We start from the raw sequence: 27008 nt of genomic DNA on the forward strand, positions 1-27008 counted from the left end.
GCTGGGGATGAATGGCCTGAGAGGCTCTTTACTCTGCCAAAATGGATCCTGAAAACACGGTCAATTTAATTCAACTCAGCAAACACATATTGAATTCAGAATATGGGAAAAGCACTGTGTACATACTGTGGCAATATCAAGAGATATCCTCTGTGGTGACCATCTGTTGTTTGCTACCCGGCATCCATCTCCCCTCTATCTGGGAGTGGGTGAAGGCCACCCATTCCCAGCCCTACGATTTGGGTGGGATTGGTCCCTTACCTAAGTCTCGAGGTGGGCCTTGCTTGGCTTAAATTAGTCAGCACATCCCATCCCCAAGACCATCACAGCACTGGATTCAGAGTGGGCATATAACCTGTGAATCGTAAACAGACTTGTTTCCTGGGGTTTCTCTTTCCAGTGGGAACTGTTGGAAGAGATATTTTCTCTTTCCCTGGGCAGTATATAAGTTGTGAGGTATGGGAGAACCTGCAGCTGTGAAGGAGCAGAGTACCCCACAGATGCTGAAGATGAAGGAGGGCAGTGCTAGAAACAGAAACTATGTGAGACCAGCCCTACTATTGGTCACATGAGCCAACACACTTCCTTAAGCCAATTGGAAATTTCCTTAAGCCAACTGGGGTTTTCTATCACTTACAAGTATAAGAATCCACAGTTCTCTGACCTCAACAGTTAGAAAGAAGATTCATGGTAGGTGCAACTCAAATGTTACTATTATTCTAGAATACTGATTCATATCTGTAATAAAACTTGATCCAGGGATTAAATTATTATAAAAACAAAATTAACCAATGACATACATTTACTGAAATGCCTTGAGAGAAGGGGCCATAACTTTTACTTACTGTTGGGTCTTCTAGGACCATTCCTCCATAGTTAAGTTCTCAGTATATGTTGATTGAATATGTGAGCTCAACCCTACGCTAGGTTCTGTGCTTCCCACATATAGGAGACCTTCCCCATTGGGGCATTCCTGATTACAGACTTTAATGGCCACAGCCTCTTTCTTTTGAAAACATTTTTTTAATTAATAAATTTTATTTTTAGAGGAGTTTTAGGTTCACAGCAAAATTGAGGGTAAAATACAGAGAATTCCCGTATTCTCACTCCCCCTACACACCAATAACCTCCCCCACTATCAACATCCCGCACCACGGTGGTACATTTGCTACAACTGATGAATCTGCATTGACACATCATTATCATCCAAATCCACAGTTTACATTGGGGTTCACTCTTGGTGTTGTACATTCTACGGGTTTTGACAAATGTATAATGACATGTATCCACCATTATAGTATTGTACTGAATAACTGCCCTAAATATCCAATGTGCTCTGCCTATTCATCCAGAATGTCATATAGTTGGAATCATACAGTATTTAGTCTTTTTAGATTGGCTTCTTTCACTTAATAATATGCATTTAAATCTCCTCCATGTCTTTTCATGGCTTGATAGCTTTGTTTTTTTCTTAGCACTGAATATTTGTAAGTAACATAGTTTATTTATCTACTTACATACTGAAGAAAATCTTGGTTGATTGAGAGTTTCGGCAATTCTGAATAAAGCTACTATAAACATATCTGTGCAGGTTTTTGGTTTTTGGTTTTTTTGTTTTTTTTGCGGTACGCGGGCCTCTCACTGTTGTGGCCTCTCCCGTTGCGGAGCACAGGCTCCGGACGCGCAGGCTCAGCGGCCATGGCTCACGGGCCTAGCCGCTCCGTGGCACGTGGGATCTTCCCGGACCGGGGCACGAACCCGTGTCCCCTGCATCGGCAGGCGGACTCTCAACAACTGCACCACCAGGGAAGCCCTCTGTGCAGGTTTTTATGTGGACATAAGTTTTCAAATCCTTTGGGTAAATATCAACAGGTACAATGGTGGATCATATAGTAAGAGTATGTTTTAAGCCAGTGAGGACTGTAAGCCCCTGATGTCAGCAACTGTATATTACTCATTTCTATAGCAACAGCATCTGCACTGAACTGGCATATAGCAGGTGTTCAATAAAAGTTTATTCCGTGAATAAAAGAATGATAGAGGTTCAAAAATCATTTATTGAAATAAGTTATATATTGAGGGCAAAATTTAGATAAATGCAAAAAACTAGATTCAGATTAGTATATTTATTCATTAGTCCTTAGATAGCCCTAAAAACTAATCTTACCAAAGCGAATAGACTACTTCCTTCAATGGAGCCTGAATTTCTTAACTTGGAATGGAAACTCCCTGGGAGCATGTATCCATCCAGAGTCCCTTCACAGTTTTGTGCCAAAAGCCTTTGGCTTTCCAGCTTCTAGTCTTTCTAGTGAAAAATCTGTTGTTTCCAAAATAATGGGGGGGGCACTTTGTTGCATTTGCAACACTCACAATCCTAATCTAAGTGATAATGAGTCCCTGTATTCCACTGAGGGGGGTCAGGGAGAGCTTAAGGAAACAAATAGATTGATTTGTTTAAAAAATCAAAGGCTAACTTAAATGAAATTGAGTTTATTGATGGCCTCACCCATGATTTAGGTAAGTAGACAGAATAACGACCAAAATGCGTTACTCATTCAAGAAGTGCTTAAGAGAAAATAAAAAATAAATAGAAGACATTTCTGGTGACAGTCTGGTAGCCCGAGTTCCTCACCTAATTCCTACCTGTCTTTGGGGATTGGCTCCTCCTTCTAGAAACGAATACGTCAGTTCACAGATGTCCTGATCTGTGCGTAAAATGACAGCCTGGCATCGAGAAATGTCACATTACCTGAACACAGTCAGCTGGACAAGCACTGTTCTCTCACCTTGGAAAGGTTATCAGAGTGGGCGGCCACTGAGTTCTCCATGCCCCTCTGACTCAGTGATCAGAGTGCTAATCTCTGTTAGAGCTCCCACGCCTCGCCCACTTCCAGCCTTAGCTTATTCTCTCCTTCCCACCAGAGATGCCTAGAATATTTTGACTAGATAAAAGAATGGTTGAGCTACAACTGAGATTCAACTTGTAAAGCAGGAAAAGTTATGCTGAGGTTGGAGCCAAATTCTAGAAGGCCTCCACCTGCCACCAACACTTAAGTGTTTGTACTTTTTCTTGTCTTTCTTGTGGGGAAGGGGGCAACACTGGAGGTTTCTGAGTAGGGGATGGACAAAATGAAATCACTGTTTATTTTATAACCACATACTTCTGACCTAATCTACAGTACCAAACACAGCATCAAAATCACAGGAAGAAGAGTCTCTCAGTCTGAGTGAGGGCCCAAATCACTGTCAACCTAGACAACAAATATTTTAGCTTTCTTGAAAACGGGTGTGTTGTTTTTTTTTTTTTAATAAAGAGAAGCAATAACATATGGCCAGAGAACCAGACGTCTGCTCAGCTTGAGAGGACAATCTTGACGGGGACTCGGCATTTTCTAAGAACAACCTCTTATTTGTCTCTTGGCTGGTCTAGTAGCAACGCCGTCCTTTCCTCTTATGTGACTGGTGCTGCACCAGCACTTAAGGATTTTACAAAAGATCAAGAAAACCCATTCCTGTCTCAAAGACTTCATTACCTAAGGGTCTCTTCTAACCATTCTTGTCATTCCTCGACCTCGACAATACTATTCCAGTTTTAGGTTTGCACCTGAGATGTTCAAAACAGTCTGGCTACGAGCAAAGATATAACCTCCCAATCACTAACATTTCAACCTCTCCAGTAATATTTTACAGCAATTGCTTTAAAACAGGGAAGTTCTTTATTATGCATGAGGTGAGAGACACAGACTAACCACACTTTGTTCAATAAACAGCTATAAATTAATACATGCTGTTCGGTGAATAGGCACATCATCTTTGAAGGTGCTTTCAATCCTTTTAAAAATTAATGTAGATTTAAATGTAATTAAAGATGAATGGCTGAGAAAACATATTTGCTATGGCAAATAACCCAGTAAGGATGCCAAACCATCTTGAAAGCACGCAAAGCTCTGAAAAGTTATGATGCAGCACCTTTTTTTTTTCTGGAGGTAGGGGAGGGTGTGAACAGGAAAATACCTGTGCAAGAAAGCTATACTGGCATAAAGTATTGCTCCTAAATGCAAATACGGTCAGCCCTCCATATTCACGGGTTCTACATCTGCAGACTCAACCAACCACAGATCAAAAATATTTTTTTTAAAAAAGGTGGAAAGTTCCAAAAGGCAAAACATGAATTTGCCATGTGCTGGCAACTATTTACATAGCATTTACATTGTATTGGGTATAAGAAGTAATACAGAGATAATTTAAAGTATATGGGAGGATGTGTGTAGGTTATAGGCAAACACCATGCCATTTTATTAAACACACTTGGCCACCCCAAATTTTTATATCCGCTGGGCGTCCCGGAACCAATCCTTCACAGATACCAAGGGACAACTGTATTGCTATATTAGAATATTGAAAATAACCCATTTAGTAAAAATGTAATATTTCTCTTTGAGTACTCCAAAGAGAATTGCCTCATAAGAGTATATAATCATGCATGAAAATAATAATCTACAAAGAAAAGGAATTAATGAGTTAATATCCTAACTATCAGAGTCACTAATGTGGATTTCAAAATAAAGCCCATAAACAAATATTTGGTTTCTATCCAAGTTCCTCTTTCTTTCCACTTCCCCCAATTTATATAGTCACTCATGGGAAACACCGATTTATGTAAAGCAAATAAGCACAAGTACTGGATTAATTCCCCCAATATTTTCACATCCTAACCAAAAACACATTTGGATAAATATCTATAAATGCCACAAGAAGTTAGTGGCCCTTGACATATCTGAAAAGTTAATCCAACAAGTCAGCAAATTATTTTAAATTACTTACCAAGATTAGAACATAGGTTTAAATCACCTTGAAATAGAAATTCACTTATTAAAAATGACAGGGGACCTTCAAGTTGGCAGAGGAGTAAGACGTGGAGATCACCTTCCTCCTGACAAATACATCAAGAATACATCTACATGTGGAACAGCTCCTACAGAACACCTACTGAACGCTGGCAGAAGACCTCATACCTCCCAAAAGGCAAGAAACTCCCCCACGTACCTGGGTAGGGCAAAAGAAAAAAGAAAAAACAGAGACAAAAGAACTGTGCATTGAGCCCCCGCTCGATGTAACTAAAGAAAACCTGCGTGCAGCAACGAAGACCCAACGCAACCAAAATTAATTAATTAATTAATTAATTTAAAAAAAAAAAAAAAAAAGAAGTTAAGAATCTTGACCATCATGAGACCCTGGAAAAGCATAAGGACAACAAACTCCCACCTAGATCGTCTAAGCTCCTAACCTTTCCACATCTTATAGGCACCCAAAGGAGTAAACAGGTGGGTTTAGGGGATATTTGAACTATAATTAAATAAAGAGGGTGCCTTTCCTCCCACAGGCTTTGCATGAGAAGTTTGTCTTTTGAAGTTCCCAAATTCAACTCTAGAGAATTTTAGCAAAAATACATTGGATTTCTCTCTCAAATGGGGGACAGGAATAGAAAACAATATCAGAAATGCTAGAAGCCTCCACGTTTGAGAGGAGAGGGCTGTAAGCCAAGCTGTGTGATGACAAGGATCAGGGCCTTTCCATGCTGTGTGTGCCCAAGCTCATTGTGATCCCACAACAAACTCTCCCAAAGCCAGGCCAGACACCTGGCAGCTACAGCTCAGCTACCAAGACCCACTTCACGGTTCATAATTTTATTTTTCTTTCTTTAGCTCAAAAAAAGACATCGGTAATTTAAAAGGCATTTTCCCCCATTTTCTTAAAATAGAACTATATTGTTACAATCTTACCAATCTTCCTAAAAATCACTAACTAATAAACAGTTTGGTAAAACTGAATAGAATACAAATGAGGACAAAATTAACATTATCTGGATTCAACAGCAACGCCAAGATGCAGTCATGGTCTCGGTAGAGTGACTTGAAAAATTAACAACAGTACCAAACCCCAGCTTTGCCCAAGGCCATAAAAAGTGCACTTTTCCTTGAGGGGTGTGAATCCCTCACATATGTTCACCCTGACATTGTCTATGGTCCCAAGCTTAATACATTCAACTGTTTGACAAACTAAACTGGGAAAAGAAACTTTCAAATGTGAATATAAATATACTTTGTTTTCATGGTTGGTCTGGGTCTGAGCACAAACTGTCTTTACAATTTAGTATCTAAAACTGATCCTGTGTATTCTAGATCAACGATTCCAAACTTGAACTTTAAAGAAACTATGGTTGCGGTATATATATATATACAGTGGGATACTACTTAACCATAAAAAAGAATGAAATTTTGCCACTTGCGGCAACATGGGTGGACTTGGAGGGCATTATGCTATAAATGAAATAAGTCAGACAGAGAAAGACAAATATTTTATGGTATCACTTATATGTGGAATCTAAAGAATACAACAACTAGTGAATATAACGAGAAAGAAGCAGACTCACAGACATAGAGAACAAACTAGTGGTTACCGGTGGGGAGAGGGAAGGGGGGAGGGGCAATATAGGGGTAGGGGATTAAGAGATACAAACTACTATGTATAAAATAAGCTACAAGGACATATTGTACAACACGAGGAATATAGCCAATATTTTATAATAACTATAAATGGAGTATAAACTTTAAAATTTGTGATTCACTGTATTGTACACCTGTAACATATAATATTATACATCAACTATACTTCAATTAAAAAAAAGAAACTATGGTTGTACCTACCTTCATGAAGCACAAGTTTCTTGAGAAGAAATTGTCAGAAAGTATAGGATGAATGATCTCCGAGATATATACAGTTCAGTGAAAAGAGCAAAGATCATTAACTGTGCAGGTAGAAAGGGAATGAATATACAATATGCTTCTATATCACATACTGTCATAAGAAGGATTCATGGGCAACAGCTACGTGGTTTCCTCTAGTAAAGGGAACAGGAACCAGAGATCAGGGGTTCAATAAGGACTTACTTTCCCTTGTGTTGCTGGAATTTCTCTTTATTGTTGTCATATATTAATTTCCTCTGCCCTCTCTTCCCCGTTTTAGTAAATAATGAAATATGTTAATCATATAAAAAAATTTACATCTTAATGTTTTGTGATGTTTTGTGTTTTTCAGTTCTTTTTTCTCCTTAAATAAATATCCATAGAATACAAATCTGCAATGTCTTATCTCCCCCATCTCATTCTTTTTTCTCCAGAGATAACACTTATTATCTAAATGTGGTGTTCAAACTATACATGTGTTTAAACCTTCACTATATATAAACGTTTAAATATAGAATGATTTGTGTGTTTAACTAACTTCCTATAAATTGTATGATACATACCTATAATTCATCAACTCACTTTTTAACATTCAGTGTTGATTCAGGCTGATACATGTAACTCTAGTTCATCCGTTTGAACTGCTTTCTAGTACTCCACTGTCTAAATCTGCTCCAATTTATTTACCCACTCCCCTGTAATAATAATTCCTTATTATTACAAGCAGCAATGCAATAAACATTCTTGTATAGGTCTCCTTAAGTACTGTGTGAGAGCTTCTTTAGGGTGTGTGTCTAGAATCAGGATTTGCTCATTTGCATAGCAGTTCTCAAGTAGCAACTCATACTCTGGTAGCACTTGGAGTTTCCGCTGCCCCAGAGCATTTTGGTAGAGCCAAACTTTTAAAATTTCATTAAACTTAAATATTATCTCATTTTTATTATACTTTCAATAAGTATAAAAGTTGCAAATGGGGGAGGAATAGCGTGAGGCTCTAAGGCACCACCAACATGCAAGAAGGCAAACACACTGCTGAGCCAATATCTCCAACTAAAATAGAAGCAAAATTCATTAAAGCTATGCTAGCTTCATCCCCTTGTCCATCCTACCTCATGCTGGTGACATCTGACTCCACTCCCTAAATCCCAACTTTGTTCCATCCCCAGACTTCAGTACCCTGTTTACAAGGGCTCTGGTGGCCACTCAAAATCCTATGACTGGCCCCACTGCCAGCCATGACTCAGATCCAGCCTCTAGACCCATGCGGAAGGCTGAGTGCATCTCTGCTACCAGCCCCATCCAGCCAGGTTTCATTCCTACCAAGTCCTATTGTGGAGGGCATGCGAGAGAGTAACATTGCTACAGAAATAAACCCCATGTCAACCAAGTGAGGTCATGTGGTGTGACCAAAGCCATATGAGGGGGACAACGGAGAGAAGTCCCAAGTGTCAGAAATCCATGGAAAAACTCCCACAAGGGACAACCTACAATGGGGTTTGAGTCTAGCCCAGCAGTTCTTTTTGTAATTGAACTAGACACACAAATCAATAACTGCACAGAAGGAATCTGGTAACACCAATTGTATCATCTAGCTTTGCAAATACTACAGACAGAAATAAACATTACAAACAACTGAAATATCCAATAATGAAGAACTCAGATAATAAAACGCTATGTGCCAGGCACTGAATGCTCTAAATGCATTGTCTCACTTTACCCTCACTCTACCCCTATGAGGTGAACACTATTATCACCATTTTGCAGAAAACACAACAGAGCCTTTGGAAGGTTAAATAATTTGGTAAAGGTCATGTTGCCAATTAGCAACCGAATCACAAGACAAACTCAAAGCCAGGTTCTGAACAATTCTACTATACAGACATTAAAACGAGGAGAAATGTTCACAATGTACTGTAAACACATATAAACATTCAAATGAAAAAAAAATAAGAGTATGTATACAGACCAAAATGTTCTTAGCTCTTACTTTTGGGCAATAGATTTCATGTTATTTTATATTCCTACTTGCGCTTTTCTTTATTTTTCAAATTTCTACATTTGAAAAGAAATGCGTTACTTTTAAAATCAGGAAAATACTGTTTTAAAAGACCATATGGAACTTACACTTCCTGCTTGCACATCATTAGCTATTTAGTTTTTTTGTTTGTTTGTTTGTTTTTAACATCTTTATTGGAGTATAATTGCTTTACAATGGTGTGTTAGTTTCTGCTTTACAACAAAGTGAATCAGTTATACATATACATATGTTCCCATATCTCTTCCCTCTTGCATCTCCCTCCCTCCCACCCTCCCTATGTCAGACTTGTTGATGAGAATTTGATAGTGAGGAATTCTTCTCACTGGCCTAAAAACAATAAAAACCTGAATTATGAGGTCAAAAGTGGCTGCAATGAACATTTTGGTACATGACTCTTTTTGAATTATGGTTTTCTCAGGTTATATGCCCAGTTGTGGGACTGCTGGGTCGTATGGTATCAAGACAGTATGGTACTGGCACAAAAACAGAAATATAGATCAATGGAACAGGACAGAAAGCCCACAGATAAACCCACACACATATGGTCACCTTATCTTTGATAAAGGAGGCAAGAATATACAATGGAGAAAAGACAGCCTCTTCAATAAGTGGTGCTGGGAAAACTGGACAGCTACATGTAAAAGAATGAAATTAGAACACTCCCTAACACCATACACAAAAATAAACTCAAAATGGATTAAAGACCTAAATGTAAGGCCACACACTATCAAACTCTTAGAGGAAAACATAGGCAGAACACACTATGACATAAATCACAGCAAGATCCTTTTTGACCCACCTCATAGAGAAATGGAAATAAAAAGAAAAATAAACAAATGGGACTTAATGAAACTTAAAAGCTTTTGCACAGCAAAGAATGCTGGAGGGGGTGTGGAGAAAAGGGAACACTCTTGCACTGTTGGTGGGAATGTAAATTGATACAGCCACTATGGAGAACAGTATGGAGGTTCCTTAAAAGCTATTTAGTTTTTGTTCAGACCAGTATATCACCTGTGGTACCCACAAAGGAGTGCTTAGTAAATGCTCTTCAGGATGAAAATAATGCATAAATGCAGTCTGATGGCAAATGTCCTGTTCCATGAACTGAGAGAGACAGCCAGCAGCCTTCTCAGAAAACAAGGCCCTGAATGTTTTGTGGTAATTTCCCCCAAATTAAGTAGAGAAAATCCACTTGAAAGGTAAGGCAGCACAATATGGCAGTCTGAATAAAAACACACTTTGCAAAGCATTCTTTTACTAAAAGCCATATTAGCTTTAAAGTCATTTGGATCATAGTAAGACTGACAGAGATGTATGACAAAATGGCAACGTAAAGGAGGAAGCGAACTTTATTTAGTAAACAATGAGATTAACAGTTGCCTGTGAAGATGAGACTGGAAATTATTTCATTGATCCTGTATGATCAAGAGAGTATAAGCTATTGTTTGGTTCAGCAGATTTTTGAAAACCAAAAAACTAGATATCCTACTAAAAAAACTCAGGAATTCTCATATCAAACACAAATTATGCAACCACTAGTAATATTTATAACCAAAGAAACTCATCGTTCAGAGAATTTTTTTAACTTTGTCCCGGTCACATGATATAGTAGCAAAGATTAAAACTCAAAACTCTTTACAGCTAGTTCTTTATGCTTGACTAAGAGATACCAATTTAGGCTACCATCTAATCTCCCTTCCTTTCTTTCCTCACCCTAGAAATAATTTCTGTCCTAAGAAAGGTAAGAATACATAAGATGACCTTAGCAAGGTTTTCTTCAGTCTACCTTTGTAGCTTTCCAGTCCTATCACCACCCAATTATTTCTTCTCTCTATAAACATACTCCTCCGGTCATAAGGTAAATTCATCGGAAACTTTTACACCCTCTGCTCTTCTTTCCCGTCCTAAGAATATGTTTTCTTGCTTCTTAGCCCGAATGAATCCTTCATCCTTCAATGTCATGTCCCTCTGAAGGCTTGTTCAACCCACACATGCAAGTAATCCCCATCTTCTCTATGTTCCCATCTTATTTACACCAGTGCCTTTCTCCTTGTTTGACTCATCTGGGTATCATCGCCACCTAACCCTGGGCTGGGCATACAGTGGGTGCCAATGCAATAACCAATTACTGAGCACCTGCCATGTGAGAAGTGCTACCTTAGGGGCTATAGAGACAGAGATTATAGGCAGCTCTTTTCTGAATCAAGCTCACAGTACATTGACTTGACAGATAAGTAAACATGAATCACTGTTATGGCAGTATCAACAGAGAATTCAATCGTTTGTATATAGAATTTAACTAAAGAAAATAAGAAATGCCACAAGGGTGGAATTAGTGGCCACGCTGGTCCATTGTTAACATTTTGTGGCATCTGGGGACGTTCTATAAGAGGACATGAATATTTTCTATGGAATCAACCTCAAAAGGTCAGTGTATTAAACAGTAACCCTATTATCCACTGTCTTCAGCCAACTTCCTTCCCCAGCCCTCTTCTTTCTCTCTGTGATATCACTATGGTTTTTCTACTAACTCAGACTTGAAAGCTTTGTAATCTTTGATTCCTCCCATTCCTGATCTCTCATATCTAAAAGGAGTTAATTGATCTTTATTTACTAATATCCATGGGGAAATTTTCTGGCAGTCCAGTGGTTAGGACTCAGCACTTTCACTGTGGGGGCCTGGGTTCAATCCCTGGTCAGGGAACTAAGATCCTACAAGACACATGGCATGGCAAAAAAAAAAAAAAAAAAAAAAAAAATTCTTGTCTCCATTTCTGAGGCCATTAGTCCAAACTATTAGTCCCTCAAGTCTGAACTCCCTGTGATCTTTCTTCTTTCCATCTATCTGTCACAGAGCCAAGAGAATGTTTTTTGAAAAATGTTTATCCAAAAATTCCCCTATTTATAAGTGTATACCAGTTCCCACTGGCTATAAATCTGATCTGGTCCTATCTTAGGTTTCCACCATTATTCAGACATCACCTTCTGTCATCTATATGCACCATTCATAAGTGCCCTACACATTACCCTGTCATACACAAGGATGAAATAAAGAAGTTATGATCACCAACAAAATGTACTTCTCAAGGTCTTCTTGGAAGAATTCCTAAGCAAGGTGGTCACAAAGCTGATAATTCTTGGGCTCAGTGGCAACTAACAGGGATTAACAGCAATTTAATCAAGTTTTGACAGTTTCACCCTCAACTTGCTTCAAAAATACTAGGTGGATGTCATCTGGTCCCAGGGGTTTATTTATCAGCCACTTTGTCAATCAGGCCTTGAGGACCCAATGATTTACCAGTAGTTGATCTAAAACCTTTAAGCCATCTACTTCTAAAGAGGACAAATCTTAATATTTCCTCAGGAAAATGTTTCAATTTGATGATACAAAGTTCTGAAACTTCCTGGAAAATTTACATGCAATGTTTTCAGACAAAGAAAATCAAGAATGTAAGGAGTCCTACAAGCCTTGGCCTATTGACTGCCCCTGGAGAAATCAAAGTGCCTTCAGCTAATTGACACTATTGATGCATTTTTCCAACAACCATGAAAATGGCACTGATTGTTAGGAAATCACTTTCAATGTGAAATGCATCACAAATTTTTTCTTTTATGAGTACAAAACATGTGCTCACCAACTTGCTTCAAGTGACTGTAATTCTAAGAACACAATGAGGCTGTCAAAGAGGACTTTTACAGACTAAGAAAGACAGACGTTCCAATTAAATCTAGAGCAATAATGTGACATAGCTGCAGAGACATCAGCCTTGGACTGTTGGTAAGGCAATGAACCAGAAACTAGGAAGTAGGAAACGAAAAGACAAAATGAAAAGACAGAGTCCAAAACAAAAAAGAATAAGAGAGAAATAAAGAGAGTAATAGAGAAGGGCAGTGATGGTTAGTACAGAGAGGTACAGAGAAAGAAACACACAGAGAGACAGAGCAAATAACAGAGATACAAAGAGAAAGAGAAATAAAGAGACACAAGATTCACAACTATTGCGAAGAAATATCTAAATTTCCTAGTTCTACATGATGAAGTTCAATACTAATTGTAGTCTTTTGATTATTGAACACATTTCTTAGATTCACCCACAACATCAGTTGTCAAAAACCTACAGTTATTAAACAATGATATTTTCCATTAGTAAAAAGGAGTCAGAGATTTGCTAAAGGAAAGGAAGGGATGAAATGTGAGCCGGAGAAAGGTGTTTTTTTAGAAAGGATACCTGGGTACTATCAACCTACATTATTTCATCATCCAGTCTCCAGGGAACATTATCCATACTTTTAGATTTAAAAAGAAAACCTCTTCCTAGAAGATTTTCCAAAAAATTAAACTAATGTGATCTAAAGGTCTTACTATACTGAAGGCTACACAAAGCAAATGAAAAGATACATCATCCCTGCTTCCAGAGCTTTGAAAGTTAGAGGATAAAAATGACAAAGATATATATTACATGAAAACTAAAACATGTAAGTAAAAAGTAAAGATTTTACATTGTATAAGCATAAATCAAAGTGATTATCATAAGATTATGGATGAAGAGGTAACTGGATAATGTTTAAAAAGTAAAAGAGAAATGGTTTCCTTTCCTCTTGGAGAATACGACAAATTACCCAAATACCTACCTTAACCTCATGACTCATGGACTGACAAGTGGATTTCTGTTTTTAATATCAGATACAAGGCGCTGGGCTAATTATACTCCTTAGTTCATAGCATACCATCTTCATTGGCCTATTCAAGGGAAGTACCTTGTTTTATTTTCTTGGTTTTAATTTATTTATTCTCTTTTATCCCCATCTTCATTCCTACCTCCAACCCATGTCCTGGGTAGGCAACCATTCTAAGATATTTTTTGCTTATATGTCTTCTTGTAAAATGTGAACTATAATTCTGAGTGCATGCAAAAATTATATGTATATGTATGCAACTGTATTATGTATGTCACTCTATTTTTTACTTTTATTACCCAGCTTTATACATGTAAGATACATCCACATTGAGATATATATATATATATATATATATATACACATATATTCCTTTGCTATATATATTAGTTTGCTGCTTCCAACTTCTGTATAACATACCCTGAGGAGCATCTACCACATTTTACATGTCTACTCTCCCAGTGATGGACCTCCAGATGGACACTACCCTCCAAAATTAGGCCCTAATAATCATCCTTGTTATGGACCCTTAGGAACCTCTGTGACAATTTCTTTGGGAAATATACTAAGGAAGTGAATTATTTGTTCATTGGGTATGAAAATATATTTAAGTGGGCTAAATATTACCAGTTTCCTCTCCAGCATTGTGGCACCATGCTTCCTGCCCACCAATAAATGTATAAGGAAGGGTTCCTATATCACCACAGCATCACCAATGCATTTTACATCTCTGCTGTAAAATGATCTCATTTTTAAAACTTGCATTGTTCTGATTGCTAATGAGTTAAGATCTCTTTATACACTTGTTAGCATTTAGGCTTCCCCTTCTTTAAACTGCTTATTCAGAGCCTTTGTCCATTTTTCTAGTAGGGTTACTGCCTTTTTCTTTTGATTTCCAGTAATTCATAGCCTACATATTAATCTCATAATGATTTTAGACAGTGTTAATATCGTCTCCCATTTTTCCATCTGCCTAACAGCTTTGTGCATGGTATCCTTCATTGAACAGAAATTCTTAATTCTGATGCAATCAAATTCGGTAATGTTTTCATCTTGTGGTTTGTGCTTTTTAAGTTGTGTTTGTGTGAGAGTGTAAAGGCACACAGGAGACAGATGGGGTGGCCCTATTCTTGAGGAAACAGCCAAGACGAAAACAGATATACCTGCAAGATGTGGGCAGAAAGATCCACCATGAGGCTAGGTGAAAAAGAAGGCCATTGGGAAGGTATGACTTAGGACATGACTCTGCCACATATTATACGCTGTGTTACCTTGGACAAAGTGCTAAACCTCCCAGAGCCTGCCATCTGTCAAGTGTGAACAACACCCATCCCAAAAGACAATGTAAGTAAAAGAATCTGCACAATCACTAGCGTCTAATAGACAGGCTCTCAGTAAATGAGTTCCTTTGCCCCCTTCCTCCTCATTTCCCATCCTGATCTGATGCTGAGAGAGGGAATTTGCAAAACCTGTGACACTTTGGAATCAGATCCTTCAGCTGATCCCACACCTCCAAATTCTAAGTATCATCTGTGGATATAGGCTCCTAAGAGGACTTCTGCTCATACTGCAATTAGATATCAGACAAAGATTAAGCCCTGGAAGAAAAAAAAAAAAAACCAAACAGTGAAAATGCTGTTTTCCTGATGAGACCAAAGGAGGAAGAAAAGAGGACAGGTACAAATAACTAATTATCTGATGATGGGACCTTGGGCGTAAACTAGCTAGCATCTCACTAAGAACTGGATCAAAGTATTGGCTGTAGAATGACTTCGTTTGGTGGATGTGCTGGGAGTATGCAGGAAGGCTATTTTAGGTTTCCATACGATTAAAACAGTGAGATTTTGGAATAAGCTTAAGCTGTAGCTTTCTGATCCATGTTGCTGAAGTTTTCAGAAAGAAGTGACTGGTAAACAACCTCATTGTGATCTGACTGATGTTCATTTATCCTCCTCTTTCCTATGTGCCTTCACTTCAGATGCAAACCAAAACTTATTGTTATTTGGATATGACATAAAGACCTATGGAAATCACATAAGGCTAAAGGAAGCCTGAGTATGAATAAGTTTTGTGGGGTTTTTTATTAAGTTTTTAAATACCCTTTTCAAATGTGTGATATGTATCACAAATCTACCCATCAGGTCAATAGCTATTTAATATGCATTTGTATTACATTACTAGGTATAGCACTAAAATGAGATACAAAGATAAATAAGATGTGGCTTTTACCCCGGAGGAGGTCACAGTTTCTCAGAAGAGATAACCATGTGAACAATCAACTACAGTAAATTGTGATCATTGTATAACATAGGCAAACAAAGTGCTATGAGAATGGAGATGAAAGAACAATTACATTTATTTAGGTTTAGGTTCAAGAAAGACTTTAGAGAAAAGATCCACTTTAAATGAGTCTTTTAAAATGAGCAGGGATTTTCCAAGCAGAGAAGGGTTAGGTTGGGTTGGGATTAGGGTTGGGTTAGCAGAGCTCCAGGAAGCAGTTTTTAAGTCAAGGAAATATGAACATGTCCAGGCAAGAGCAGCTAGGACCATGGTGTGTGGCTAGGGAGGAACTAGACATGAGTCAAGAAGCACAGCCTGGGGTCACTTTTTTAAAGGTCATAAGAATTTGAACTATACCCTGAACAGTGAAAAGATTTTAAGTAAGGGAGTGACATAATGAGATCTATGTTTTACAAAGACTATTGAAGCAGCAGGATGGAAATTGATTAAAATGAGACTGGAGTCAGAAGGATCAGTTAGGAAGCGACTATAACACTGTAGGCAGGAGATGTCAGGTCCTGAACTCTGATGTGAGAGTGAGAATAGAAAAATGGAGTCATTTGACATTTAAGTCTTGGTAACCAACTGAACATTGGAGTGAGATAAATGGAAAGACTCAATCATTCAATGACTATTTCTCAAAACTTTTCTGTGTATGAAACATTATGTGAAGAGCTAGGGCAGAGTTTCTCAACTTCAGCACTACTGGCATTTTAGAATGGATAATTATTTGATGTGGGGGAAGGGGAGGGCTGTTCTGTACACTGTGGGATGTTTAGCAATATTCCTGCCCTCCACCCACTAAAGGCAAGTAGCACCCCCTCTCAGTCATGACCATCAGAAATGTGTCCAGACATTGCCAAATTTCCTCTAGGGAGCAAAATTATCACCAGTTGAGAACCACTGAAACTGGGATCTCTGATTCTGAGAGGCTTATTATCTGTAGAGAAATGCTTATGACATAAGCAAGTATAGGGCACAAGAAAAGCAGAAAGGAGGAAGTTGTCAATACTTCCTTGGGGGGAGCAAGCACAGGAAAAGTCTCCATGGAAGAGGAGACACTCAAGCTGAATCCTTAAATAAGGGCATTCCTGACAGGGGACAAAAACATGAAGGCAAGATACCATATCAGATACTAGCAGAATTTTGAGGCTCTGAGCCTGAGCTCTTGGCGGTTGGCAATGTCATTAATGAAGATGAGAAACACAGACAAGATGCTGAATTTGTGGGGCTTGCAGGACATCCGGTAGTTCTTGGAAATGCATGTAGGAAGTCTTCTCCCAGCTCTCCACAGAGAGCTCACAGAGCCCTAACCCAGGCACACAAATAAACTGATACACACTGTAATACTCAAGTCTAGAATTGGAAAGTTTAAAAAAATTCACTCTGGTTACATCAGGAATCTGCTCCATAGCACATGCCTAGGAGAATACTGCTCTTGTGATCTTGTGATCATCTTCACTGATCCCTTGTGGATTCTCAGAAAAACCACAGCCTTTCTAATCTAGAAAGATGTTACAGATTCATTTGTCAGCCATCTCTCATTTTATAGGTGACAAAATTAAGGCCCATAGAGATTAAATGACTGGGCCAGAGTCACACAACTAGTAGGTGGCTAAACCAAGGATATGACATGGGTTTCCTGGGAGATGAGATCTGCACCTGTACCTAGAGGTCCCTTTATGCAGACTTTACCCTATCTCCTGTGGGAATTTTTCCACACCTGGTCCAGCCTAACTCCAGTCTCCTTAGAGCTTAAAATAGCCCAGTTGCCAGACAATTGTTTATCTACCTTGAGCTCCATGGAATGAAGAATGGGGTGAAAGTGAGTCTTGGGACACCACAATAGATTCCAGTGAGTAAAATTCACTTCCCCTGGGTTTTTAAGGGCCCAGGAGCAATCAGTAACTTGGCTCAGCTCTCCCAGGCAGATAGCCAGGGAACAGCAGGCCCAGTTACAGAAACAAGAAATGAGGATACGAAAGAAAGGAAAATGAGAAAAAACGTCCAAAGGTACAGATACCAGTATAATCTGCAGTATAAGTACCAGCAACTTTTGAGACAGATCTGCTTCAGTCAAATGGATAAAAAGGGAAATCTTATAAATGAAAATAACATTAAAATATCTGTATGTGAGGCAATATAGTCTAATGACTAAAAGCACAAAGTCTGGAGTTTGACAGTTGTTCATACCTGAACTTGGTCTCTCACTAGTTGTGTAACCCTGGGCAAATTACCTAATCTCTTGTAGTCTGGTTTTCTCATTAGTTAAAATCAAAACAAAACAAACAAACAAACAAAAACCCCTAGACCTTTAAAGATATTGATAGTTAGGAGGGCTAAAAAGGAAATAAATACGTATATATGCTGGTGTCTAACACAGATTAGTGACAACATAAGGCAATTAAACAAACTCCTGGTTGACAATATAGAACCCAAGCTGAGGGGTCCCTAACACCTTAGAGGACTCTACCACCTATTCAAACAGCCTCAGAGAGACCAAAACTAGCCATCCCAGTGGTACTTCCAGAATGGTACAGCGAGAAACTTGGCAGATCTTCCCCCCTACAAAACATTTAACTGGGAAAAAATATTTTTTAAAAATCACTTACAGTCTCTCAAAATTGTCCTAAGGGCATACAGCAAGTGGAGAAACACTCATTCAAGAAAATATACTAAATCTAAGTTAGAATAATGAGAGTCTGTAGCATTTGGCAATAATCTGCTTCCTTCTCCCATCCCCAACTGCATGTTATAGAAACTCTATTATGGCCACTCCACTCCAAGAGGACTAGGTCCCCATTCCTCTATCCAGCCCCTACTTGTATGGTAGACGCCCTACCCCAAGTATAGCCATGAGAAACCTGGGACCCTGATCACTGCTATCTTAGCTCATTCATAGGCAGAGGTCTCATGCTGGGAGAGGCAAGCTGAAAAGACCAGTAGCTACCACCATCCCCTTCTAGCACCTGCCAGGGATATCACTCTGGGGAAGCAGGCCACTATCACTATGCCTAGCTCCTGGGAACTCCCAGGGAAGTGGCAACCCAGGAGGATGAAGAGCTTTGCAGTTCTTAACCAGGGTAGTGACTTTACTAGGAACAGAACATAGAGAATTCCACACCTAAGGATGTTGTTGGAAATGATGGAGAGCTTGGTAGAGAACAAGTTAGTGGGTACTGGTAGCTTTATGATACTGCTAACAACAAGCAAAATGGCAGAACAATCAGAAGTTTAACAAAAAGAACTAGGGAGGAAAAAGTGACCAAGAAAAACCCTCCCTGGATCACAATAAACCCTGGGGGTTGGGAAGGCTATCCACATGGTCCTACTTAGGAACAATCAAAAACTGGACATGGGTCAGATTGAAAACATTTTCCAAGCTGCACACAGATACATCAACAAAGAAGCCTTACTGGCACAAGAGGCTTAAGCACAACCTCTAACCAAATACTGGCTGAAAAATAAGCTATTCTGACACAGGGGAAAATATTATTAAGCTAGGCTTAATAGATAGATTGATACAGATTATGCAATCTGAAGAACAGAGAGAAAAAAAGTGGAGAAAAATGAGCAGAGCCTCAGAGAAAGGTGGGACACCTTTAAGTGTACCAACATACTCATAGTGGAAGTACCAGAAGGAAAAGAGAACAAAAAAGGGATAGAAAATATATTCATAGTAAAAAAAGGCTGAAAACTTCCCGAACTGATGAAAAACATTAATCTATACATGAAGCTCAACAACCTCTAAGCAAGATATAAGCAAAGAAATTCCCACCTACATATGTCAAAATTAAAATGTTGAAAACGAAAAATAAAGATAAAAATCTTGAAATCAGTAAGAGCAAAATGACTTGTCACAAGCAGCATACCTCATTTTATTGTGCTTTTCAGATATTGTGTTTTTTACAAATTGAAGGTTGTGGCAACCCTGTGTTGAGAAAGTCTATTGGTGCCATTTTCCCAACAGCATTATTTTTTAATTAAGGTATGTACATTGTTTTAGACATACTGCTATTACACACTTAATAGACTACAGTATAATGTAAACATAACTTCTATAAGCACTAGGAAACCAAAAAATTCATGTGACTCGCTTTACTGCAATAGTCACTGTATTACAGTGGTCTGGAACCAAACCAAATATCTCCAAGGTATGCCTGTACAGGGGAATTCCAGTAATATTAACAGCTAACTTCTCATCAGAAACAATGGAAGGCAGAGGACAATGGAATGACAAATTCAACGTGTTGGAAGTAAAAAGCTGTGAATCAAGAATCTTATATCCAGTAAAACTGTGTTTCAGAAATGAAGATTAAATAAAGAACTAAATATGGATGAAAGCTTAGAGAATTCTCTGCTAGTGGACTGGCTTTGAAAAACAAAGAAACTAAAGAGAGTTCTTCAGGCAGAAAGCAAATGACACCAAACAATAATTTGAATCGTTATCCTCACAAAAATAAAAACAATTATAAGTGAATACTATAAATGACCGTATGCCAAAAAATTACATAATTTATATAAAATTAATAAATTCCTAGAAAGACACAAACTACTAAAACTGACTCAAAAAGAAACAGAAAATCTGAATAGATCTATACCAAGGAAAAATATTGAAGTAATAATTAACAATCTTCCCACAAAGAAAATCCCAGAACCAGATGGCTTCACTAGTGAATGCTACCAAAAACTTAAAGAATTAATACCAATCTTTCACAAACTCTTCTGAAAAACAGAAGACAACACAATACTTTTCAACATATTCTTTGAGGCCAGAATTACCCTGATACCAAACCAGACAAAGACATCACACAAAGAAAATAAAACTACAGGCCAATATCCCTTATGAATATACATGTAAAACTACTCAACAAAATACTAGTAAACTGAATTCAGTAACATATAAAAAAAGATTATACACCATAACCAAATGGGATTTATCCCAGGAATGCACGGTTGGTTTAACATCTGAAAATCAATTAATGAAATACATCCAGTTCAATGGGGAAAGAATAGTCTTTTCAACAAATGATGCTGAGACAACTGAATGATCACAGCAAAAGAAAAAAGTTGGACTCCTACCTCACACCTAAAATTAACTCACAGCCCTAAATGTAAGAGCTAAAATTATAAAACTCTTAGAAGAATAAATAAAACTCTTAGGAATAAATCTTTGTGACCTTGGTTTAGGCAATGGTTTCTCAGATATAACATGAAAAGCAACAGACAAAAAATTAGATAAATTGTGCTAATTCAAAATTAAAGACGTTTCTGCAGCAAATACTACCATCGAGAAAGTTTAAAAAAAAAAATCCACAGAATGGGAAAGAACCTTAGTAAATCACAGTGATAAGAGACTTGCAACCAGAATACATGAAGAGCATTTACAATTCAATAATAAAAATTCAAATAGCACAATTAAAAACTGGCCAAAGGATTTGAGTATACATTTCTCTGAAAAAGATACACAAATGGCAAATAAGAACATGGAAGGATGCTCAACATCATTAGTCATTAGAGAAGTGCAAATAAAAACCACAATGACTATCACGTCATACCCACTAGGGCAGCTGTAACCAAAAAGACAGATAACAAGTGTTGACAATATGTGTAAAAATTAGAAAACATCAGTGAAAATGTACAATGGTGCAGTCACTTTGGAAAACATTTTGGCAGTTCCTCTGAAAGTTAAACATAGAGTTATTATATAACCAAGCAATTCCACTCCTTGGTACATACCCAAGAGAAATGAAAATATATGTTACGTACCAAGAGTTATGCATGAATGTTTATAGCAGCATTATTCATAGTAGCCAAAAGGTGGGAAAAAAAAAAAACAAATGTTCATCAACTGATCAATGGATAAATAAAATATGGTATATCTGTAAAATGGGAAATTATTCAACAATAAAAATGAATTAAGCACTGATACATGCTACAACATGGATGAACCTGGAATACATGCTACATGAAAGAAGCCAGTCACAAAAGAAAATATAGTGTATTATTTCATTCATGTGAAATATCCAGAATAGGCAAATCCATAAAGACAGAAAGCAAATTAGTGGCTACCTAGGGCTTAGGAGGGTGGTAGCAAAGGGATGGAGCATAACTGCTAATGAATATAAAGTTTCTTTTGGGGGGTGATGAAATGCTCTCTGATTAGATAGTGATGGTGGTTGCACAATTCTGTGAATATATTAAAAACTACTGACGTGCACGTTTCAAATGGGTGAATATTATGGTATGTGAACTATATCTCAATAAAGTGGTTTGTTCTTTGTTTTTTGTGGTTTTTTTGGCTGGGCCGCGAGGCATGCAGGATCTTAGTTCCCTGACCAGGGATTGAACTCTTCCGTACCCCCTGCAGTGGAAGTGCAGAGTTTTAACCACTGGACCCCCAGAGAAGTCCCGATATCTCAATAAAGATGTTTTTAAAAAGCTGACCATCTGCTTCTCTACTGGGTGTTTCTCTTGGCATTAGAGAAGAACAAAAGTTTCTATAAACTTTTTAAAGAAGCTCAACTAGCTTTTTTTTAATAAACTAAAGTTGACCCTTGAACAATGCAGGTTTTAACTGCACAGGTCCACTTACACGTGGATTTTTTTTCAACAGTAAATACAACAGTACTACATGATCTACGGCTAGTGAATATGCAGATGCAGAAACTCACGGATATAGAAGAAGCAAACAGTATATATGGAGGGCTGACTGTAAGTTATACACGGATTTTCAACTGCGTGGAGGGTTGGTGCCCCAGCTGTCGTGTTGTTCAAGGACCAACTGTAGTTCCTTTGCCACAGGAATATAGTCCGTGAATACATGCACAGTCCATGAATAGTCCAATACCAACTGATAGCTCACTGTTGACTGGTTTTATATCCCTGATCTAAGCATTTACATTGTCTGATGAGGCTGAGCCAGAGTGCTGATAAGTAAAGACAGAACTCCACCCTAGACAACCCCTTGCATTAGAGAACTCAGGTTCTGTAAAAATAATTACCTCAAATCAATTCAATGTGCAAGGCTCTGTCCCACATTTCATTAATTCTAAGAAATTCTGTACACTGAGGCCACTTGGAAGAAGTCATAGTTTTTATAACCTATTTACATATATCTCCATTCTCTACAGAATGATACTAATGTTATACTAGGTAGAAATTATTAAGTGATACAGTTCATAAGTATCATGGACCAATAGCTGTAGATGCTTCATTTTAAAAAGTGACACTTTCAGAAAAGAAAGAGAGGGAAAAAAGGAAGAAAAAAGGAGTATAAGAGTAAAGAACTCAAGCCAATGGAATGCAAAATGATTATATCCGCCTTTTTATCACCCAATTATAATATGAATCATGCACACACTATAATCAGTTACATCACATGGCATTAGTTTTAATAAAGAACACAGCAAATTGACTTGAAAAGGCAAATAATACCTTCTGGGGGCGTCCCAATGCTGCTGCCAAGACCCAAAACTGCCATCTTGTGAATTCTCGGCTCCAGCATCACAGCAGATTCTTCTCCCCTTTCCCAGTGGGGTATTTTGACAGGCTCCAGGTGGACATTCTCCAGCCCATCTTCCTGCAGGTTTTGGCGCATGATTTGGATGGCTTTTTCTAGGCTCTTGGAACCGCTGAGTCTGGGTCCAACAGTATCAACCAGAAGTGCCAGTCGCTCATAGGATCTGTTCTGGGCTTTACCATAAACAGCAAGGTTGATGATTGCTTTAGCAACATCTCCATAGCAGGCTATTTCTTCTTTTATTTCTTGAAAAGTCCTCTGAGAGATGCCATTCCCATATACAGCTTTCCCACAGTTCAAGGATAAAAGGTGAACAACGCCAACAAATACGAAGACATGGAACTTCATTTTTTATCCCAGTCTGTTTTCTTCCTAAAATAATCTAGGTAAGTAAGATATATGTGTTAGGGGAAAAGAATCTCACAGCTATCTGCCCATAACCCAGGGACTGCTTTTCAGACAGCATTCCCCTTCCCTTCTCAACTGTTGCCCAATTTCTACCATCAAATTCTGGCACCGTAACTCCCAGGAATGAAGAAGAAAAGAGGCAATGATTGGCCTTATTGACGAGGTAGGATGTATTAAAACCACAAAATCACATGCTACCTAGCAATCAGTTTAAAGTATGCTAAAAGATTAAAATAAGAAGATAGCTAGGAAAGAGAGGAAGAAATAGAGGTAGCAGTGATAGGGCTAGGGCAGTGTTATCTGCTACCCCTTCTTCTAAACACAGTATGATCCAAATGTGTTTCAGAGTTCCCTCTACCTGATATGCTCTCTCCTGTTTGCCTATTGAACTTATCCTTCGAGGCCCTTCCAGAGACGTCATCTCTTCTTGATGCTCTCCTTAACCCCACCCCTTCCACATTTAATCCTCACAACAGTTCTATGAAACAGTTTCTTATTATTGCCTTCATTTTAGAACTGAGGATCCTGGGGTAGCAAGAGATTAAGTAACTTGCCAAAGACACACAAAGGCTTTCCAGCTCTAGAGAGCACGCTGTAAACAGTGCTAAACGTATGTTTGTGGACCCATGCCAGTCCACAATTGTTTTTCACTAGTCCACGAAAGACAAACACAAAGATTAAAAGTAAACATATTCAGTAATGTGCAACACAGTAGCCAATAGTCCAATGTGGTATTACAATTTAAATTAAATGATCGGCTTCTCAGCCATACTAGCTGCATTTCAAATGCTCAATAGCCACATGGGCTAGTGGCTGTTGTACTGGGCAGCACAGAAAGAACATTTCTATCATCATAGAAAGTTCTGTTGAATAGCACTGGCTTAGACACCTTTATAGATCACTGATAGAACAACTATACATTTGTCAAATCTAATCACTAAAAAATGATGCTTCATTTTACTTTTCTACTTCACTATTACATTTTTCAAAAGTTATCAGTCTGCAACAAATTCTAAATTTAAAAATCTGGCCCTTCACCACGGATAATTTGAGAAGCACGATCATAAACTACTATATTATAAGTATAAACTCCAAATTCAGGCAGCATACAAGGCCTTTCAAAATATGGTTCCAACAACCATTCAACCTCACCTCTCCACCTGCCCCTCTAGAGTGGACACATTTTCATTCTCATATGCTCATTTCTTCTCTCTCTCCCTCTCTCTCCCTTACTCTCTCTCACAGGCACACACACATAGCACTTGAAATGTGGCTAAACTGAGATGTTTTGCACATGTAAAATATACACCTGATTTGATCTTTAAAATCAACTACTTCATACTTAAGTATAAAAAAAATAAATATTTCAGATATATTGGATTAAGTAAAATACATTATTAACCTCACCTATTTCTTTTTACTTTTTAATATAGCTATTAGAAATTTTTAACTTACATAATATTTATATTGGACAGTAATGTTCTAGCTGCACTGAACTGGACCCTGTTCTTCAAATACCCGGCCCTTTTATAACTCTGGGTCTCTACATATGTTCATTCCCTTTTATTGCAAGGCCCTTCTCTTCACCCTGGCAAATGTCTATAACGAGAATGCATTAAAAATCACCTCTTCTGTGAAGCCTCACCAAACAATACCCCAGAGGTACGTGCACCATTTTCTGTGTTTCTACCATAATTAACTATATTATCAACAAATATATTTGTTTATAAATCTGTCTCTCCTGCTCTCAAAGTCAAATAGGGTAAATTATTCATCATTGTACCCATATATAGGCACTCTATACCTTTTTAAGAAGGAATGAATAAGCATTTAATCTCTCTAGGTCTCACCTCCGTAGAGTATAAGAGTACTTATCTTGCCTCCTTCACGAGGAAGCTGTAGGAATTAAAAACTTGCGATCATATTTAAAATATTTTGAAAAATTATAAAAACTATACATTGTTGCTGCTTTCTTTTTTATTATAACTACAGTTGACACTTGAGCGACACAGGTTTGAACTTCCCAGGTCCACTTCTACACAGGTTTTTTTCCCATAAATACTACAGTACTACAAGATCCGAGGTTGGCTGAATCCGTGGATGCAGAACCGGATATGGAGCGCTGACTGTGGGACTTCAGCATCCACAGAGGATCCTGGAACCAATACCCCTCCTTGTTCAAGGGTCAATGCATAGATTTTTCGTTTCTACAGTCACTATACTGATGCTTGTTTTAAAACCTAAATTTTATTAAGCAATCAAAATATTTCACCAGATTGCAATTTATTCTTGAAAGTACATTTTTCCAATATATTTGGAAAAATGTTCTTGGGGCAAAAAAAGAAAAAAGGTTAATAAGCCATCTATTAACTGACACTAAACACAAGTATCTACTTCTCATTAAAAGTTCTCTAAGCCTTCTGCAAACATTAATTAACGATTTCATAATACATTTCTAGTGATGGATTAGAATCATATTATGACAACATTGTAGAGATACAGGAGAGCTTAGGGATCCCTAGTCCATATCCTTGTTTCGTAGAAAGTTAATCAAGGCCTGCGTTGTGACTCCCAGGCAGCAGACAAACCAGCAACTACAATTAACCAGGTAAGTGGACCAGCTAGCACAGACTTCCTAAAGGATTAAGAATAGTTTTCTTCTAGGAAACTATATGCATTTACATATAATAGAAATTCAATGAAGGATACCCAAATGCAGTCTGAGAAGCGAATACCTATAACAAAATATATGTATACAGAGTAGCATCGGAACAAAGAGAAGAACAAAGGAGATCATGAAAAGCTATAGAGAAGACATAACATCTCAGGACAGGCTCAAGAAATGGCTCTGCAGGCAGAAAAGAGTGAATGGTATCCCTCAGAGCGCCACTAGAACATCATCTGTATGTCACATCCTAGTTAAAAGATATGTCCAGAAAATAACAGTGCCTGAGTCTATGATCTTTACATCTTTTTGCGTATATGTCAATTGAATTAACAGATAACACATCATTTTGATAATAATATTTAATGCTTCTTAACATGGTCAGTTAAATTAATTTTGACACTAAAAAATGATATAATTACTTTAAAACAGAATTCGGTATCTGCGAGTGTTGTTCTGAGTATCTTAACTACATTGTTTCTTCAAATCCCACAAATGCAATAAGTGCTTATTTTTTAAAGTAGGTTAATTTAAAAGGTGATGGTTTGTTACCTTTCAATGGATCAGTTTTTCCCTGAGTGTAAAGTTTACTAAGATCAAAGGCACAAAACAATGCATTACATGAGATATCACCTAGAACACTTGACACAAGTAAACACTAAATACATGTTA

General features: G+C 37.9%; 1 protein-coding gene across 2 annotated transcripts in view; it reads right to left on the reverse strand.

Annotated features, from left to right (window-relative positions):
• Window positions 1-27008, reverse strand: part of CPQ (carboxypeptidase Q) — a 461800-nt gene that overhangs the window by 341413 nt on the left and 93379 nt on the right. For both annotated transcript variants that reach the window (XM_055091154.1, XM_024115916.2), the window contains exon 2: window positions 23179-23645. In XM_055091154.1, coding sequence (XP_054947129.1) covers window positions 23179-23611 — 433 coding nt within the window. In that variant the 5' untranslated portion in view covers window positions 23612-23645. The remainder of the gene's footprint in view (window positions 1-23178; window positions 23646-27008) is intronic.

The sequence above is a fragment of the Physeter macrocephalus genome, chromosome 15, assembly GCF_002837175.3.
Source record: "Physeter macrocephalus isolate SW-GA chromosome 15, ASM283717v5, whole genome shotgun sequence".
Taxonomy (NCBI): domain Eukaryota; kingdom Metazoa; phylum Chordata; class Mammalia; order Artiodactyla; family Physeteridae; genus Physeter; species Physeter macrocephalus.